The sequence below is a fragment of the Artemia franciscana genome, chromosome 13, assembly GCF_032884065.1.
Source record: "Artemia franciscana chromosome 13, ASM3288406v1, whole genome shotgun sequence".
Taxonomy (NCBI): Eukaryota; Metazoa; Arthropoda; class Branchiopoda; order Anostraca; family Artemiidae; genus Artemia; species Artemia franciscana.
In genome coordinates, this window is record NC_088875.1 from 31,934,375 (window position 1) to 31,953,066 (window position 18,692).

Sequence of the window (18,692 nt, forward strand, 5' to 3'; positions counted from 1 at the left end):
CTACTTCAAGCAAAGCATACATGCTGATCAAGGGATTGGTGAGCTTCTGTGAAGCGAGATCGAACAGGCTGCTTGAGAATCGCCTGAAGGATCAGCTGCTTATGCAGTTAAAAAAGTATTTTGTGCAAAATCCTAGATTCAAGTTGGAGCTCTACCAGCGTCCAGCTTATCTTGATCTTTGTACATATGAACGAATGACTTTAGAAGAAAGAGCGGCAGCAAGACAGTCCCTCATATGTTTACTTAGCCCACCAAAAGGTCGTCCCACCTAAAGGTCGTAAGTACCAGTAGCCTATAAAGAGTGGGGGCTAGAGATTTTTTGACAACCGTGGTATATAAGTCTGCTATTCTTATTGAATGTAGAAAAATCTTATTAATGTCAAGCAAGTTCGAGAAAACGAAAGAAATGTAAAAATTTTCGTCCCCGGCTTAGGCAGGGTTTAGGGGACGAAAATTTTTGTTTCTTTGCCTTACTGTTGGCTCTTACAGAAAAGCTTTCTGAATTCTATGGTTGGAGAAGTTAAGGGAAACTTGAAAATAAAACTATATGTCATTAATGTAAGAGGTCTTGCTATTTTTCCCTCTCCCCTCTCCATTCCGTTGTCCTTCTGCCTCTTGTTTTTAGCCTAATTAAGGTGATGCTTTTCTGCAAGGTAACGGATCAGTTAGACTTCTGGAGTCAGAATCGATTTTTTTTTTCGACAATCTTTTATAATATATGAGTGACAAAGAATTTGAGAATAAATGCAATTCGGCCGTTAGGCCTAAGAATTTTTGGTTAAATTGCACCCGATTGGACGCATTTTATGACAAATTTTGCCAAATTTCGCCCCCCCCTAAAATACGCTAGTGTGTTGAATTACACGAAGTTGCTCATCTTTTGTATGTAACTAAAAGGATTTAACAAGATGATGTTTTCTTTCCTATTAGAAATAGAAGAAGTAAGGAAAAAACAGGAAAAACAGCTGTTAAAACAGCTGTTTTTTAAAAAAAAAACAGCTGTTTTCTGTTTTTTCGAAAAACAGAACAGATTACAGAAACAGGTCACCTGTTTTTGTTTGACCTGTTTCTGTTCTGTTTTTCTTCTAACTGTTTTTTTCTGTTTCTGTTTTTCTCAAAAACAGAAACAGTGCCGATGCATACTTGGGATCTAGTGACACCCAATGATGAAACCAAACTGTTCTGTATATATGTAAATATTGATGATCCACTCACTAACTGTGACAGGAATATTCAGTCAATGTTACATGGCAACATGTACAGGCTCTTCAACCTTAGTTGCTAGAAAATGCAATCTAAGGTAATTACCCTGACAATGCAACCTAATCCCCCTGATGAAAATACATATATTTCTTTGCTGTTGTTTCTATTCTTTGCTCTGTTGTAGACCAATTATGTCATACCCATTTTAGTTTGTGTAATAGTGGTGAAGATTAGATTAAACAAAAACTATTTTAAATGAACTAAAAATGTGAGTTATAGTGGAAGGAAATATGATAATCTAATTAACAGAAACATCCTTTGCATTCAAAAGTAGGAATTGCATTGTAATATATATATAAACTTGTATTAAAATGTGAAGATTAAAACAAAAAATGTTTTTAAAAACTTTTTTTAAAACAGCCCTAGCATCCTTACTTCAACAAAGTTCAACCAGGACTGATATAATTTTATTTGTCAGTCCTGGTTGAACTTTGTTGAAGTAAGGATGCTAGGTTTTTTTTTTAACATTTTTAGTTTTAATTCATTTTAATGCAAGTTTATATATATATATGTATATATATATATATTTTTTTTTGGGGTTGTGCTGAAGACAGCCCTTGGACTTCGGGCCAAAATATTCATTGAGTTGAATTCCACTGTTTTTAAAATTTCCCTATTGTTTCTAAGTTGTGTTTGTTTGATATGGAAAGGCAGTGTGGTCTTTATTGCTATTTATGGTAGTTTATTGTGTTGGCTTTAATTCCCCTTTTGAAGAAAGTGGTAACATGCTGTTTTTCAATCTATAGGCATTTAAAGCATCTCAAAGTTCTTGGGATACTATTGCCCAGCCAACATGGTTTTCGACCAGGAAAGACAGTAGAAACAAATTTGCTGGTGACTTATGATGTTATAGCAGACCTGAATGTCAGGGTCTTCCTGTGGATGTCTTGCTGCTTGACCTTGCAAAAGTGTTTGACAAAGTTCCAGATCTACACTTGAACATAAAAATCATCTCATGTGGAATTAATGCAAACTTCGTGGGCTGGATCTCAGCTTTTCTAACTGATAGAACACAGAGAGTGAGACTTTTTACTAGTGAAGGAGAATCAATCCTTTCTGGGAGATGCAAAGTCACCAGTTGTGTCCTGCAGGGTAGTTAGTGTCTTAGGACCTACCCTTTTCAATATCCACATAAATGATATTTTTCGGTTAACTACAAATCATCTAACTCTATGCTAATGACTGAAAGTTGTTTGGTGCAGTCAATCATGAGTCACTACAAGCAGACCTTGACCACATTCAATTCTGGGCATCAACATGGTACATGAGCTTCAATATCCACTAATGTAGTGCTATTCATTCTTGCAAGTCCAACCCAGGTCTCAAGTATACTATGGTTGATCAGCTATAAACAAAATTCAAGAGTTGCAAAGTATAGATGAAGAAAGGAATCTTGGAATTGTTTTTGACAACCAGTGTGAATTTCATTCAAACTGCAAGAAGACTGCATCTTTTGCAAACTCTGTCCTAGGATCCTTGAAAAAAAAAACATCCAGTAGGTCTCCCTATGTTTTTGTGAGATTGTAAAAGGTCCTTGTCAGATTAGTGCTTGATTTTGGAATGTGTATACCATAACCAAGATACAAGGGTGACATGCAGCTTCTGGAAGGGGTGCAAAGGAAAGCCAAAAAAATAGTAACAAAGATGAGAGACAAGCCTTATGATGAACATTTGAAGTAGCTGAATTATCTATACTAGTTTACCAATGATAAAGAGCTGATATGCTTATGACATATAAGCCTACTTCACAAGAACCCCTCCCCGCCCAATTCATTTGACAATTTCGCAAAATATTGGCAGTGACAGGAGAAGACATTCAAATAAAATTGTTGAAGGCATCTGTCAAAACTCAACACCAACAACATTTTGTCTCCTGCTGTCTAGTAAACCTCTGGAATAGTCTCTCAAATGCAACAGCTTCAGTACCTAATGATCAAGTTTTCAAGAAGTTATTAGATGTTGAACAGAATGGTGTTCCCTTTGATTCCTTACGCGAATTAAAATGAATTGAATTAAAATCAAGTAGTTGTGGGTATCAAGCCATGGCTAATTGTAGAAAAACCCAAGACAGATAGTCTAATCAATTGAGAGGCAAATCTGGCAAAAGCCCTTATTAGGATTGTATAAAAATTATGTGAATTAATTTGTTGATAGATAAGTCTATCTATCAACCGTACATGTGTCATTCCTAGGGCAGAACTAAGGTAGATAGTGATAGAACTAAGGGATGAAAGAATTGAATTGATTTTGGGTTGATGAGTAACAGACAATGTCCACTGAACTTGTGTGCAAAATCTCTGACTGAATTTGCTTGGATTCTCAGGCAAACAAGTGAAACCTAAGCCTAATAGGCTTGGTTGCTTGTAGTCTAAAGGTGGAATACCATGTCATAGGATTGACACATGACCAACAAGTCCTCTGGACTCACAGATCTTCAGGATTCACATCAAGTATGGAGCAATTCACAGATCAAGACGGATCTTAATTTGCTCTGAAGTGCAAATTAAGGTAACAAATGAGATAGAAGTAAAAGAATTCTTACATGCTAAAATTACTCATAAATACAGTTTTATTAATCCTGATACATGAGCTCATACTCAAACAATTGATAGGATGTGGGGCACTGCTAAAAGGAGAACAAGAGATATAGGGGAGGGGGCAACAAGACATCATTTGGAATCTTCTTTATCAGAGTTTATCTGGTGACAGCATCAAGTGAAAAAAATAGATACTGCTTTGAATCTATATTAGCTTTATTTCAGCCACTTCCACCAAAGTCTCTTGGGTACTTTGTTTATGAATAACCTTAAGTGTTCTGATTTCCAATATAGTGTTCTATTTATTTCATGATTTGTTGCAAACATCTTATGTATAGGTTGGCGCCATTCAAAAACTGCCAGATTTGTAGCTTGGGTGGCATTAATCCATAGATACCCAAATTTACTTTATTCCCCTCCCCCTAATCGTCAAATATATTGAATTTTCAATTAATTTTATGTCACTTGGTTCAAATTGATTTAACAATTTATCAAAATAATGGAAAATTCACTGCATATGTACAATTCAGGGTATATATTTGAACATTAAGGGAAGGGAATGGGGCTAATGTTTCAATGAAAAGCAATTTTATGTTTGGATTCAGGATGATATTCTGATTCTAAAGATGTGTCTGTTTCTTAGCAATTTCAGTTGTCATTTAATTTCAAAATTTACCCAACAGGCTCCTAGTCTTGGACATGAAGTATATAAATTTAGAAAGTGGGGATTGACAGATTGCAATCTTGGAAAACTTTCGTTTTCAATGTTTAAATTTCGACAAAAGTTACTTCTACAACCTAGCCTATTTAAATATAATTATTCTGCTTTGTAACACTTGTCTTATATAACTGAAATTGGTGCCCCTGAAGCATGTATGAGTTTGATAATACAATATCAGTTACGATTTTGGGACGATACATGCCTCTAGAAATCAGTAGAGTTACATTTTGCAAGTGGATTTTTAAAACATTAAAACTTAAAACGAACATAAATTACTTCATATATGAAAGGGGCTGTTCCCTCCTCAACGCCCCGCTCTTTAGGCCAAAGTTTTTCACTGCTTTAAAAAGTAGATTTGAGAGAAAAAGTCAAACTTTAGTGCAAAGAGCAAGGTGCTGAGGAAGGAACAGCCCCTTTCATATACGGAGTAATTTCTGTTATAAACTTTTAAGTTTGACTGTTGCTCCTTACTTTCAGTTAAACAAACTAGTTTTTTTATTTAATCACCATAAAAAGCTGATTCTTTGATTTTATGTTATGAATATTTTGGTTCTTACGCTTTTGTTTTAAGGATTGCTATCTACTTACCATTCATTATTATGTAGAATTTAATTTTTTTTTTTTTTTTTTTTATTATTATAAGTCAAACCAAATCATATGGAAAAAGGCCTGTGGAAAACTGGAAAGGGGTCACTCGTTCACAAGTTAGAATTTATATTGTCCTTATTAAAGGATATTAGCCTGGCTTATTAGCCAGAATTCCTATACGAAACTCTTTTTATGTGTTTTTGACTGGGGAAATTTTCAGTGCAGCTAGAATTGTCTGGGGGAATTTTCTGGGGATTTTCCTTGGGAGAATCTCCATGTAGGAATTTTATATGAGAAACTTTTCGTTTGGTGGATGGTGGTGATTTCTGAGGAAAATTTTTCGCAGAGGGGGGGGGGGGGTTCAGGTATAATTCAAAAAACGATCAGAAATTAGATAAGTACGTCTTTTTTCAATTGAAAGTAGCCCAAGGATAATTTTCCAATTTTGCAATTGGAATGTTGTCGAAACCAAGGGCATATTTGGCCTGTAGTTCTTTCTATGAAAATTTTGTTCACCATGGAACAAGAAGCTTATCTTCTTTATTTTTTAACAAACCCTAATATTATTGAATTTAATGTCCTCAGATTGCTACTAAATAATGGCCTCTTAATTTGTGTTAAATGATTGTGTTTTGTTAGACTGCCACACTGGGAAACTTCTTTTCTTTTTGTATGGACGTAATCCCACCTTTGACCAGTGATAAATGCATTAATTGGTAAGGAGGAATGTCTCCTCCAATTTGAGTCTACCTATTTCCAATGATTCTGATTATTTAGTTTACAATGTTCTGTTTTGTTTTAAATTATTTATTACTTTAGTTTTCAAGTCATTCTATTGTTTTGATAAACAAGTAGACATGGAGTTTTCAGTTTTTCAACTTTTTATATAAGGTTCTTATTTTTTAGGCAGAGTTCACGCTGCTGTTATATCCAGTGTGAATGTCAGTGCAAGAAGTGTGTCAGTGGAATGGACAGAGAAGGGAGAAACCAAAGGCAAAGAGGTAAAAACATGAATGCAGCTCTTTTTCCAAACCATTTAGTTCTTTTCCAAACCAAGATTTCCAGGCCAAGGTTTCCAAGATTTAGTTCTTTTCCAAACCAAAATTGGATTACTTTTGCGGTGTGCCTTTAGTCATTATTGTGACCCCTGATGCTCTATGAATAAGGAGAATAATAAGATAGAATAGGGTGAAAATAGTCTGGAATCCATTGTGCAGCAAGTATTTTATGTGTTCTTCTGCTTCTTCAAAAACAGTAAACTTAGGGTTTCTTGGTGCTGTGATTATTTTTTTTCCAGCAGCACTCCACACTAGGAAAATTATACTTTGTATGGAAATACTCACATTTAATTTGACATTGGGGTAGATTTGAAAAAGTTATTTATTCCTCCATGGTTATATACCTGTTGTTCAATTACATTACCTTTTTTCCCGGAGGCCATTTGCTTTGAATCAGGAAGAGAAGGGGCATCCTTAATCAGTGTCAGAAATTTCTAATTTTACTGAATTTTCCCCTAATTTACTAAATATATTGTAACTTATGTAAATTATTGTGTTCATAGAATAAATTTAATGGAGTAAGTTTTTTTTTGATGAAAAATCCAATATCCAGCAGAATTGTATAATGGAAACATTTAGTTTGATATGCTACTATAATCCATGAAGACTTGTTCAAATAACATTTTCATCAGGGGAACCTTTTTGAAGCAGTTTTTGAAATATTTTTTGCTTTTTCACTTTTATCTTTTAAGTACATTATCTTTTAAGTTTAAATCCTTTAAATTGATGCTATGACAATCAACTGCTGTATAAAACCAATTTTTAATATAGAAATGGAGGAATGGTTAGTGACTTGCAAACATTAAAAACAAAGTTTTGTGTTATAGGCTGTGTAAAATAAACTAATGATTATGCAACTGGGACTGAAAAAAAAGTATGCAACTGGGACTGAAATAAAAAAGGACGATTAGCAAAAAAGTACTTATATGTTCATATAAATGTATTCTTACATAGGGGAAAAATGTTCATATGTATCTGAATTTTTGTTTGCTTAAGTACAGTAGTTGAGTACAATTATTCAAATGCAACATTTATTTGGAAGGTATTGGAGAATAATACTGGGAATGGGTGAGAGACTGTCCTTTTTTGCGGGTTAATATTTTGAAATTTAAATGTCAAATTTCTTGTTTAAATCTTTCCAAAATTTTAGATTCATAATTCAAACAGGGGTCAGGGCTGAATATTTGCTTTACTCTGGAAGAAGTTGGGGCTCAGAATTCTAAAAAAAAAGTTTCGACATCATCACATCATCTATTTTTGATTTTCACAAGGTAGCTTCAGTCTGTTCTGATCCCTTAATCAGTGTTTTGGGTGTAACTCTAGGCCCCAAACCTCCCTGTAAGTGGTGTTAATGTTTTCGGTACATTATTTTTCAACTAATCAAGGTGTTAGCATACCCTTTGTCTTACTTTCATTTTCATTATGTTTAATTTTTACTTAAGTCTTACAAATGGAGGAGTATATATATATATATATATATATATATATATATATATATATATATATATATATATATATATATATATATATATATACATATATATATATATATATATATTAACGTGAAAAAAAGGCAGTGGGTAGGGAGGCGTTATTACGACTTACCTTTGTTTTTGTTTTTTTTTCTTTACTAATTATTTTAATAGTATCTTTTAGTAGCCCATTGCTTATTGGTTTTTATAATTGAAACAACCTGAAAGCAGGAGCTTCTTAATGCAGGATATTTTTCGTCTCAGAATTTTGGGTAGAGGTTGTCATCATTGGCTAGTTTTTTATTAAGTGGGCTGTCGAAATACATTTAATTTGGCTGTTTTTTATGTTTTTTTTTGTTTTTTTCTAGTGAATAAGAAATTCAAAATAAAAATGCTTTCGGAATATGGTTAATTGCATTTTTTGTGATTTTTTTTATATACTGAATAAGAAATTGAAAATAAAAAGGGATTTAATGTTTGAACGTTTGAGAAAATTTCCAATATTATGCAAAATTTGAAAATATAATTGTAGTAGGAGGCCATGGGAATGCTGCTGAAATTTCTTTCCTTCTAATGCGTTTTTCTCTTCCTAATTCTCTCACTCTCATTCTTTATCTCTTCTATCGCTAGAGATCTCCCCCTCTCACACTTTATCTCTCTTTCCTCCCTCTCTCAGTCATCTAGTTATGATCTAATTAAAATAATGCCATATTTACTGCTTCTCTCTTCCATCCCAGGTGAGTTTAGGATATTTTGACCTAAAAAAGTATGGGTCTCAGATTATAGATCTCATTCTTCCATTGTTTCTTCTTTTCTTTTACTGTTGAACTGTTATGAGACTTGCCTTTCAATGAACAGTTGTTAGGCTTACGTTTCAATATATTGTTGGATTTTAGGTAGACGTAGATGCTCTGCTACAACTAAATCCCAATTTGATTCCTTCTTCTGTGGAAATCCATAAGTCAGCTTCACAAAAAGTAAGTTTTGTTTATCATCTTAGGATCTTTTTAGCATCCAGAAAATATAACTTCTAGTATGTGTTCTTCATGATATGATTTTAGAATATTTACTGTTTTAAATAATATGTTTCCTCAACTGCGGTGCCGTAAAATACATATTAAGAAGTGACTGTCAAGATCTGATTTTCTCTTGTTTTCAGTAATAACATTCAAGGGGGGGGAGAGGGGATGGACACTTGCCTTATGGTAACAAAATATTTGTCTTCGTTGTTCGTTTTTTGTATGCATCGTTTTTTCCAAAATCAAAGCGTATATCGTCAAACGGGTATTAAAAGGACGTTTCTCTATAATTAAAAATTTCCAGAAGAGCAGGAAGAAACCTCACTTCTTTTTTATTTCCCATCCGATAACCGTAAAATAAAAACGAATTAATATATGTTCATTTTACGTATTGAAACATCATCGGAATGAAAACTGAAAACCATTTCCATGTCTAGACTTTTGAATAAGTGATTTATTTGTACTTTTGTATGCTTTACCAAAATCAAGCTACAAGAAATGTACGTAAGTCCACTTTTTCCGAAATGGTATGGTTTGTTAATTTGCTTGTTATCCATACAATTCAGTTAGTATAAAATTATTTAAGTTTCTTACAGTTAGTTTATCATATAAATATGAAAAAGGTTGAAATAATCTTCTTGCCACTGGATGTCATTTGAAATATATATATATATATATATATATATATATATATATATATATATATATATATATATATATATATATATATACTAGCTGTTGGGGTGGCGCGAAGGTGGGGCGCTTCGCCCCCCCCCAAGCCCCCCTGCGCGCGTAAGTCGTTACGCGCCATATTAGTTACGCGCCATTGTAGTTGTGTCCCTGTGTCCCACCTGTGAATATAGATAGATTTATATATGTGTTTCAAACTACGTAAAAATTGCGAATATACAACATTCTTGGCTTTCCCATTGTCTGTGCATATACAAAGCCGTATGTACTAATAATGACGTCATATGCAAACGCTCTTTTTACAAACAAACAAACATGCATACACGCAACTCGTTTTTATATAGATAGATAGATAGATATATACAATACAAATTAACTGCGTAAAACTTGCGAATATACAACATTCTTCGCTGTCCAATTGTCGCTGCATATAAATAGATTGTCAGGTTTACCGACCCTCGAACATGCAACGTACAATTGTCCATGGGAAAAACAATCAGTATTAAGATCTATACCACATTTTTCTAATGATTGACCTTGAGCTTTGTTAATGGTGATTGCAAATGCTAATCGAATTGGGAATTGTAATCTTTTAAATTTAAAAGGCAGATCCGTTGGAATCATGGGAATGCGAGGAATAAGAACAGCCTCACCCTCAAAAGGCCCTGTCAAGATTGTGGCCTCTATTAGGTTTTCCATTGTTTTTTTACGGCAAGTCGCGTGCCATTGCAAAGCTTTGGTGGGTTGATATTTCTTAAAAGTATTTTTGGTACGCCTATTTTTAGTTGTAGCACGTGTGGTGGAAACCCTGAAGGATCTATGGAATTTAAAAATTCAGATGGATAATTAACCGCTTCATTTGGTTCCAAAACTGTGTCGACTGATTTGTAAAGGACTGCCTGGTCTCGAATCTTGGTCAAAACAATATTGTTGATTTCGTGGACGTCTATATTTTTGGGTGCGAGAATCGCTCTTTCACTTAGCCATTTATTATTTTTATAATTTTTTAGAATATTCGGAAATACTTTTTCAATCAATTCATTTTTGGACGTCACTAAATTACAGAAATCAGCAGGTAGTTGTATTCGTCCTGAAACTGAGTCTACTGGGAGCTTTCCGTTTCCAATTGCCAGCAATTGATCTGAAAATGTTTGACCAGAGTCTGGCGAATATACAAAATTCTTGGCTTTCCCATTGTCTGTGCATATACAAAGCCGTATGTACTAATAATGGCGTCATATACAAACGCTCTTTTTACAAACAAACAAACATGCATACACACAACTCGTTTTTATATAGATAGATAGATACAATACAAATTAACTGCGTAAAACTTGCGAATATACAACATTCTTCACTGTCCAATTGTCGCTGCATATAAATAGATTGTCAGGTTTACCGACCCTCGAACATGCAACGTACAATTGTCCATGGGAAAAACAATCAGTATTAAGATCTATACCACATTTTTCTAATGATTGACCTTGAGCTTTGTTAATGGTGATTGCAAATGCTAATCGAATTGGGAATTGCAATCTTTTAAATTGAAAAGGCAGATCCGTTGGAATCATGGGAATGCGAGGAATAAGAACAGCCTCACCCTCAAAAGGCCCTGTCAAGATTGTGGCCTCTATTAGGTTTTCCATTGTTTTTTTTACGGCAAGTCGCGTGCCATTGCAAAGCTTTGGTGGATTGATATTTCTTAAAAGTATTATTGGTACGCCTATTTTTAGTTGTAGCACGTGTGGTGGAAACCCTGAAAGATCTATGGAATTTAAAAATTCAGATGGCCAATTAACCGCTTCATTTGGTTCCAAAACTGTGTCGATTGACTTGTAAAGGACTGCCTGGTCTCGAATCTTGGTCAAAACAATATTGTTGATTTCGTGGACGTCTATATTTTTGGGTGCGAGAATCGCTCTTTCACTTAGCCATTTATTATTTTTATAATTTTTTAGAATATTCGGAAATACTTTTTCAATCAATTCATTTTTGGACGTCACTAAATTACAGAAATCAGCAGGTAGTTGTATACGTCCTGAAATTGAGTCTACTGGGAGCTTTCCGTTTCCAATTGCCAGCAATTGATCTGAAAATGTTTGACCAGAGTCATCGTTTTGCAATCGGACACGCATATTTGTAGTTAATTTTAATATTTTTACGTGTGCCCATAAATTAGAATTTTTCAGGCAAGCATTCATTTCCTTGCTGTTCTTTTGATTCCTCGGCACGCTTTCTTTTCTGACTTTCCCTATCAACAGCAAGTTTTTTGGCATAGACTCTTTGAGCATCTTCATCGGCTTTTGCCATTGTAAGTTCATCAGTCATTTTAAACTTAAACACTAATAGATTTCTACGTGAACAGATATGTCTTAAATATCTTTAATGACGTCACCGTCATAGCAAAAATGACGACAACTAACTTCATGACGTCAGTCGACACAGAAACATGACGTCACCTGACAGACAGACACACAGACGGATAACTTATTTTTATATATATAGATATATATATTTACTCAACGCCCCGTTTACTGTTAAAACAGTAAGTCTCTTACTGTTTTAAAAAGTAGAGTTAAGAGAAAGAGTCAAACTTCAACGTAAAGAGCGGGGCGTTGAGGAGGAAAAGCCCCTTTCATATACAGAGTAATTGCTGTTCGTTTTCAGTTTTAATGTTGCTCCTTACTTTCATTTAAAAAAAACTTGTTTTATTATTTAATATGAATAAGTGATGCGTCGGAAACTATAATCTTATTCATGCTATGCATGACATCATATAAGGAATTTCTTATATGATGTCATAGGAAATGCTTATATGATGTACTAACATAGTACATGGCAAAAACCAAAAACCACAAGGCTCTTAACGATTTTTTCGGACTTCTCGCCTATCTAGATCGTTTTTTGTGTTCCAAGATGCCAATTTTCACGAAAAAATATCGTGTAGTTTTCGAGAAAAAAAAATACATACATATACAGTTATTGCTCACTTATAAAGATAGTATATATATATTAGGGTGTCCCTTATATAATTTTTTTTTTTGCAATTTCAAAATGCATACCCTCTATATTTTTTACTAATGCTATAAGATGGTCAAATAAAAAAAATTGTCTTTTAGCATTATCGCAACCAATGCTGACCGAGCTTCAAAGTTTAGTAAAAAAAAAAAAACCTATTTTGACCTTATATGTCTGCTACAAAATCACTGTAAATTCTATGAAATGATTGAATAAAAGTAAAAATTCCATTAGATGAACATTAATTTTTAATTAAAAGCATAAATTAATTACAATCAATCAGGGTAACTTCTTTTTGTTTAATTTTTTTTACAGTTTGTATACAATTTTCTATGTTCCTGCACACAGCGCATCAAGAACTGTTTTTGTGGCACTTGGTATTAACCAAGTGGCATATAGCAATCGCAAATTCTGTCGGTCTGTCGGTCCTGGTTTTGCTACTTTATGCACTTCCAGGTAAGGTAGGACGATGAAATTTGGCAGGCGTATCAGGGACCGGAACAGATTAAATTAGAAATAGTCGTTTCCCGATTTGACCATCTGGGGGGGGGGAGTGGGGGCCCGTTAATTCGGAAGAAATAGAAAAATTGAAGTATCACTAACTTACGAACGGTTGATCAGAGCTTGATGAAATTTGATGTTTGGAAGGATATCGTGTCTCAGAGCTGTTATTTCAAATCCTGACCGGATCTGATGACATTAGGGGGAGTTGGGAGGGGAAACATAAAATCTTGGAAAACACTTAAAGTGGAGGGATCGGGATGAAACTTGGTGGGAAAAATAAGCACAAGTCCTAGATACATGATTGACATAACAGGAACGGATCCGCTCTCTTTGGGGTAATTGGCGGGGGGGGGGGGTTATTTCTGAAAATTAGAAAAAATGAGGTATTTTTAACTTACGAACGGGTGATCAGATCTCAATGAAATTTGACATTTAGAAGGATACCGTGTCTCAGAGCTCTTATTTTAAATCCCGACCGGATCTGGTGACATTGGGGGGAGTTAGGAGGGGGAAACCTAAAACCTTGGAAAACACTTAGAGTGGAGGGATCGGGATGAAAACTTGGTGGGGAAAATAAGCACAAGTTCTAGATACATAATTGACATAAGTGGAACGGATCCGCTTTCTTTGGGGTAGTTGGGGGGGGGGTTAATTCTGAAAAGTTAGGAAAAATGACGTACTTTTAATTTACGAAGGAGGGATTGGATCTTCATGAAACTTCATATTTAGAAGTACCTCGTAACTCAAATCTCTTATTTTAAATCTCAACCGGATCCAGCGTGATTGGGTGGGGGGAGGAAATCTTAGAAAATACTTAAAGCGGAGAGATCAGGATGAAACTGGATGGAAAGAATAAAAACCTGTCTAAGATACGTGACTGACATAACCGCACCGTATCTGCTCTCTTTGGTGGAGTTGGGGGGGGGGGGTAATTTTGAAAATTGAGGTATTTGTAACTTACGAAAGGGTGACCAGATCTTAATGAAATTTGATATTTAGAAGGATCTTGTGCTTTAAAGCTCTAATTTAAATTCTGACCAGATCCTGTGACATTGGGGGGAGTTGGAGGGGGAAACTGGAATTCTTGGAAAACGTGAAAATTGGGGTATTTTTATCTTACGAATAGGTGATCGGATCTTAATGGAATTTGATATTTAGAAGGAATTCGTGTCTTAGAGCTCTTATTTCAAATCCCGACCAGATCTTTTGACATTGGGGGGGAGTTGGAGGGGGAAATCTTGGAAAACACTTGGAGTGGAGGAATCGGGATGAAGCTTGGTGGATAGAATAAGCAAATGTCCTTGATACGTGATTGACGTAACCGTACTGGGTTCGCTCTCTTTGGGGGAGGAGTTCAGTGATTTGGCGAGTTTGGTGCTTCTGGACGTGCTAGGACGATGAAAATTGGTTGGTGTGCCAGGGAGCTGCTCAAATTGACTTAATAAAGTCGTTTTCCCAGATTCGACCATCTGGGGGGCTAAAGGGAGAGGAAGAATTGCAAAAAATCAGGCATTTATAACTTACGATCGGATCTTAATCAATTTGGGTGATCTTAATCAATTGGGTGATCGGATCTTAATGAATTTTGATATTTAGAAGGACATCGTGACTCAGAGCTCTTATTTTAAATCCTTACCGGCATTAAGCCTCTGATTTTCCTTTTAAATCAATCTATTGATTCTTAGAATTTTGAGCTCATACCATATGAGCTCTTGGCTCTTAGCTCTTCTTGTCTCGTCACAAGTGCCATATGAGTTCTTTGCTCTTGTTGTTCATCATCAGTCGTAATAAGTCCATTAAAATCTTGAATTAATTTAACATCCCTTTTAGCAGTATCATTCACGACTCTCAAACAACTTATTCTTCTTTTAGCTGACTGAAGAATAATTTTAATACAAAAAGGTCAACAACAACAACAAAATATCACAAAAAGTCAATTTAACCTACCAAACAACTTTTGAGTCTGTTCTTCCTCTGATGGGTCATAGCGTTTGCTAAAACCTGAGATTCTGTCCCTGTTGGACAGAGGTTGGCAATAATTTTCTTCTTAGTTTGGCTATCAACTCCATCATCAAACAGTGACCGAATGACTGCCTCTTCACATAAATACCACAAATGATGGCTAAATTTGCTTATAGAGGCTTTAGAAATTATTGCGTCAACTTTTTTGTAGTCTTTTAACATCTTCAAGAAGCGCAAATCTTGGTTGGGTGCTTTGGTCCCCACTGCGCATTCGAGCCAAAGTTTAACATACAACATCCCGATGAATAAGCAAACATCTTGTAGGTCCTTCGCATTTATTCTACATTGTGACTGAAGGAAACATATTCTTCAAAAGTAGATTGCTCTAGCCATCCAGCGTGCCTGATGCATAGCTCCGGGGGCCTTAGTTTCAGTTTTTTCTCTGTGTCTCCTCTCAGAATTATGCACAGTTTGATTAATTAACGGGAGTCATCTCTTACAAAATCTTTGTCTAGTTCTGCCGTATAAAATATTAACAAAGCTTGAATATCTGTCTCGGCAACACGTCCTGTTACGAAATTAAGAGATGGTTCGATGTTACTTGAATCGATGTTTTTTTTTCAATTTTCTCTGAACTTTTTGAACATCGGAATATCTGGGCTACTTGCAATTTGCTTAATCTCGGTTTCAAAGATCGCTTTTAGCACGAAGTTACAAGCATGATGACGACAGGCGAAAAGCAGCAATTCTCTGCCTAAAGTTTGCTCCAAAATAGCACAAGCTCCATTGAAATGGCCAGTATTGGAAGCTGTTCAATCGCAGCACATTACCTGTACGTTATCGAGAAGATTCCAGTCAAAGAAAGCTGTTGAGATAGCCGTAGCTTGATGATTTCCAGAAGAACTCTCTAGTTTCGGCATGGCAAGAAGCTGTTCTCTACCGTGAAACGCAACAACAACTGGCAAGCGTTTTTCTTTTGAACTTCATACATCCAACCCGGGGTAATAGTTTCCCATCGCAATGGACTGTGACTACATCGGATACATTGTTGTGGAAGTCAGATTTGATTGCTTCTGCCCTTGATTTTCTAGTTTCAGTACGAATTCACTGAATCGAAGATTTGTTAATAGGGAAATCATTGCTGCTCAGACCAAGTGCTTCTACCACCGCATTAAGAATGTAAACGGAGTCTCTAATGCTTAACTGGCAACGATCTAAAGCTAAAACTAGTTTAAGTGTAATGACATTCTTTCTACCTCTTTTTGAACTTTGTTTTATGGCAGGGAACGTCCGATTAGCTGAATTCAGAATTCAAGATCTGTTCTTCGTCTGAATCTTCTAGACTTTTTAAGTTATTTGTGGTGGAAGTAGATGCATCAGCTAGTGATTCTCTTTGTCTTACAGTCCATTCATCTTCTTTCAATCGTCGTTGTCTAGATCTTTCCTCTTTTTCAACCATTTTTTTTTACCTACACCATTCAAGCATCCCGGTCAACCTGGCTCTCTCTGTTTCATTAAAAATAATTTATCTTCCTCTATTTTCATTTTCTCCACAGCATCAGCATGTGCAATGTCAAACAAATTATCAAGATCAATTTTGAAATTGTTTTCACAGCTTCTGAATGCAACCTGAGTTTTCTTACAATTTTTTTTTTTTTTTGCAACTCTCTCCAAACATGATATATATCAACAAGTTTCTTTACGTAGTTAGGAAATGACCTTTTTGGAATTCTTGCTTTTTCCCAATATTTGATGCATTCTTTAATCACAAGATTTGCACTTTCACTAACAGTCAGTTTAACCTCCCGAATATTGTAAAATAAAACTGTAATTTTACACAATTTATTTGATAGCTAGGCGATTCAATTACGTAAATATTTTGTTTATCACTCCGTAATTCCACCTACATGATTGCGCATTCAACAATGGAGCACTAATCAAACAGTTCGTGGTTACGAACTATAGTAAGGAGCGACCTGGCTCAATAGTAACCAAAACTCTAAAAAATGGAATTTTGATACCAATAGCTACATCAAAAGAATTGCATTTTAATGCTGATTTTAAATATATAAGTTTCATCAAGTTTAGTATTACCCATCAAAAGTTACGAGCCTGAAAAATATTGCGTTATTTTAGAAAATAGGGGGAAACATCCCCTAAAAGTCATAGAATCTTAACAAAAGTTACACCATCTTATTCAGCGTATCAGAGAACCCTAGTGTAGTAGTTTCAAGCTCCTATCTACAAAAATGTGGAATTTTGTATTTTTTGCCAGAAGGCAGATCACGGATGCGTGTTTATTTGTTTGTTTGTTTTGTTGTTGTTTTTTTCCCAGGGGTGAGCGTATCGACCCAGTTGTCCTAGAATGTTGCGAGAAGTTTCAGTCTAACGGAAATGAAAAGTTCTAGTGCCCTTTTTAAGTGACCAAAAAATTGGAGGGCACCTAGGCCCCCTCCCACGCTAATTATTTTCCCAAAGTCAACGGATCAAAATTCTGAGATAGCCTTATTCAGAGTAGTCGAAAAACCTTATAACTATGTCTTTGGGGACGACTTACTCCCCCACAGTCCCCGTGGGAGGGGCCACAAGTTAGAAACTTTGACCAGTGCTTACATATAGTAATGATTATTGGGAAGTGTACAGGCGTTTTCAGGAGGATTTTTTGGTTGGGGGAGGGGTTGAGAAGAGGGGGATATGCTGGGGGAACTGTCCATCGAGCAATTTGTCATGGGGGAAGAAAATTTCCATGAAGGGAGCGCAGGATTTACTAGCATTGTTTTAAAAAAATATATATGAAAAAGTTTTTTTTCAACTCGAAGTAAGGAGCAGCATTAAACTTAAAACGAACAGAAATTATTAACCATATGAGGGGCTCACCTCCTCCTAATACCTCGCTCTTTACGCTAAAGTATTTTTAGTAATTTCAACTATTTTTTCTATGGCTTTTGTGATTCGGGGGTCATTCTTAGTGGATTGGGACACAATTTAAGATTTAGTGTAAAGAGCGAGGTACTGACGAGGGGCTGAACCCCCTCATATATATAATAAAAACATGAGAATACAAAAGTTCTTTACGTAAGCTAATTTATAAGTTACGTATGTCTTTTACTAATAAAAAGATTCGTAAAAAATTAAAAGTTCTAGGCCTTTCTAATTAACTAAAAAATCGGAGGGCAACTAGGCTTCCTCCCTCGCTCTTTTTTTCTCAAAATCATTCGATCAAAATTATGAGAAAGCGATTATATATATATATATATATATATATATATATATATATATATATATATATATATATATATATATATATATATATATTACGACCTATACTGATATTCCATACTTATTATGTTAGCAGTTTTAGGTCGTTTTCAAGTCAGCTGACAGTAAGTTTGATTGACGTCTTGAATAAAAAATTATATATGATTTCCTATATATATTGGATATACAGGATATTCCTATTCGGCGTAAATACCAAAATAATTTTTTTTTAAGTTTCAATCAGTAAATCATTTTTTTTGCGGGGGGGGGGGGGTTATAAACCCTGTTCGAAGGAAGTGTCAATATTTCTCCAATAAGAAGGAAGCTGTCACTCCCTCAGCATCCACATTGCACGCTTTCAGTAAATATATTCGTCCATATGAAGCTAATGAGTAGGTTACAGTCCTATCCATAGAATTTATCGTAGAAAGCTAGAAAACTTGTTTTGATACGGTTAAAAGACTTTTCGATCAACCCCCCAACCCACAAACACACAACTTTGACTTTCTAATCAACCGGCGTATAATTTTGTAATACTGTGCATGCATGAATGAAGCCTGTCAATGAATGAATCCAGTCAATGAAGCTGACCAATGATCAAA

At 35.1% G+C, this 18,692-nt stretch overlaps 1 protein-coding gene across 4 annotated transcripts in view; it reads left to right on the forward strand.

Moving 5' to 3' along the window:
- The window catches only part of LOC136034803 (kinesin-like protein KIF2A), a 101,956-nt gene that overhangs the window by 11,247 nt on the left and 72,017 nt on the right, over positions 1-18,692 (forward strand). For all 4 annotated transcript variants that reach the window (XM_065716215.1, XM_065716216.1, XM_065716217.1 and 1 more), the window contains exons 2-3: positions 6,016-6,110; positions 8,536-8,616. In XM_065716215.1, coding sequence (XP_065572287.1) covers positions 6,016-6,110; positions 8,536-8,616 — 176 coding nt within the window. The remainder of the gene's footprint in view (positions 1-6,015; positions 6,111-8,535; positions 8,617-18,692) is intronic.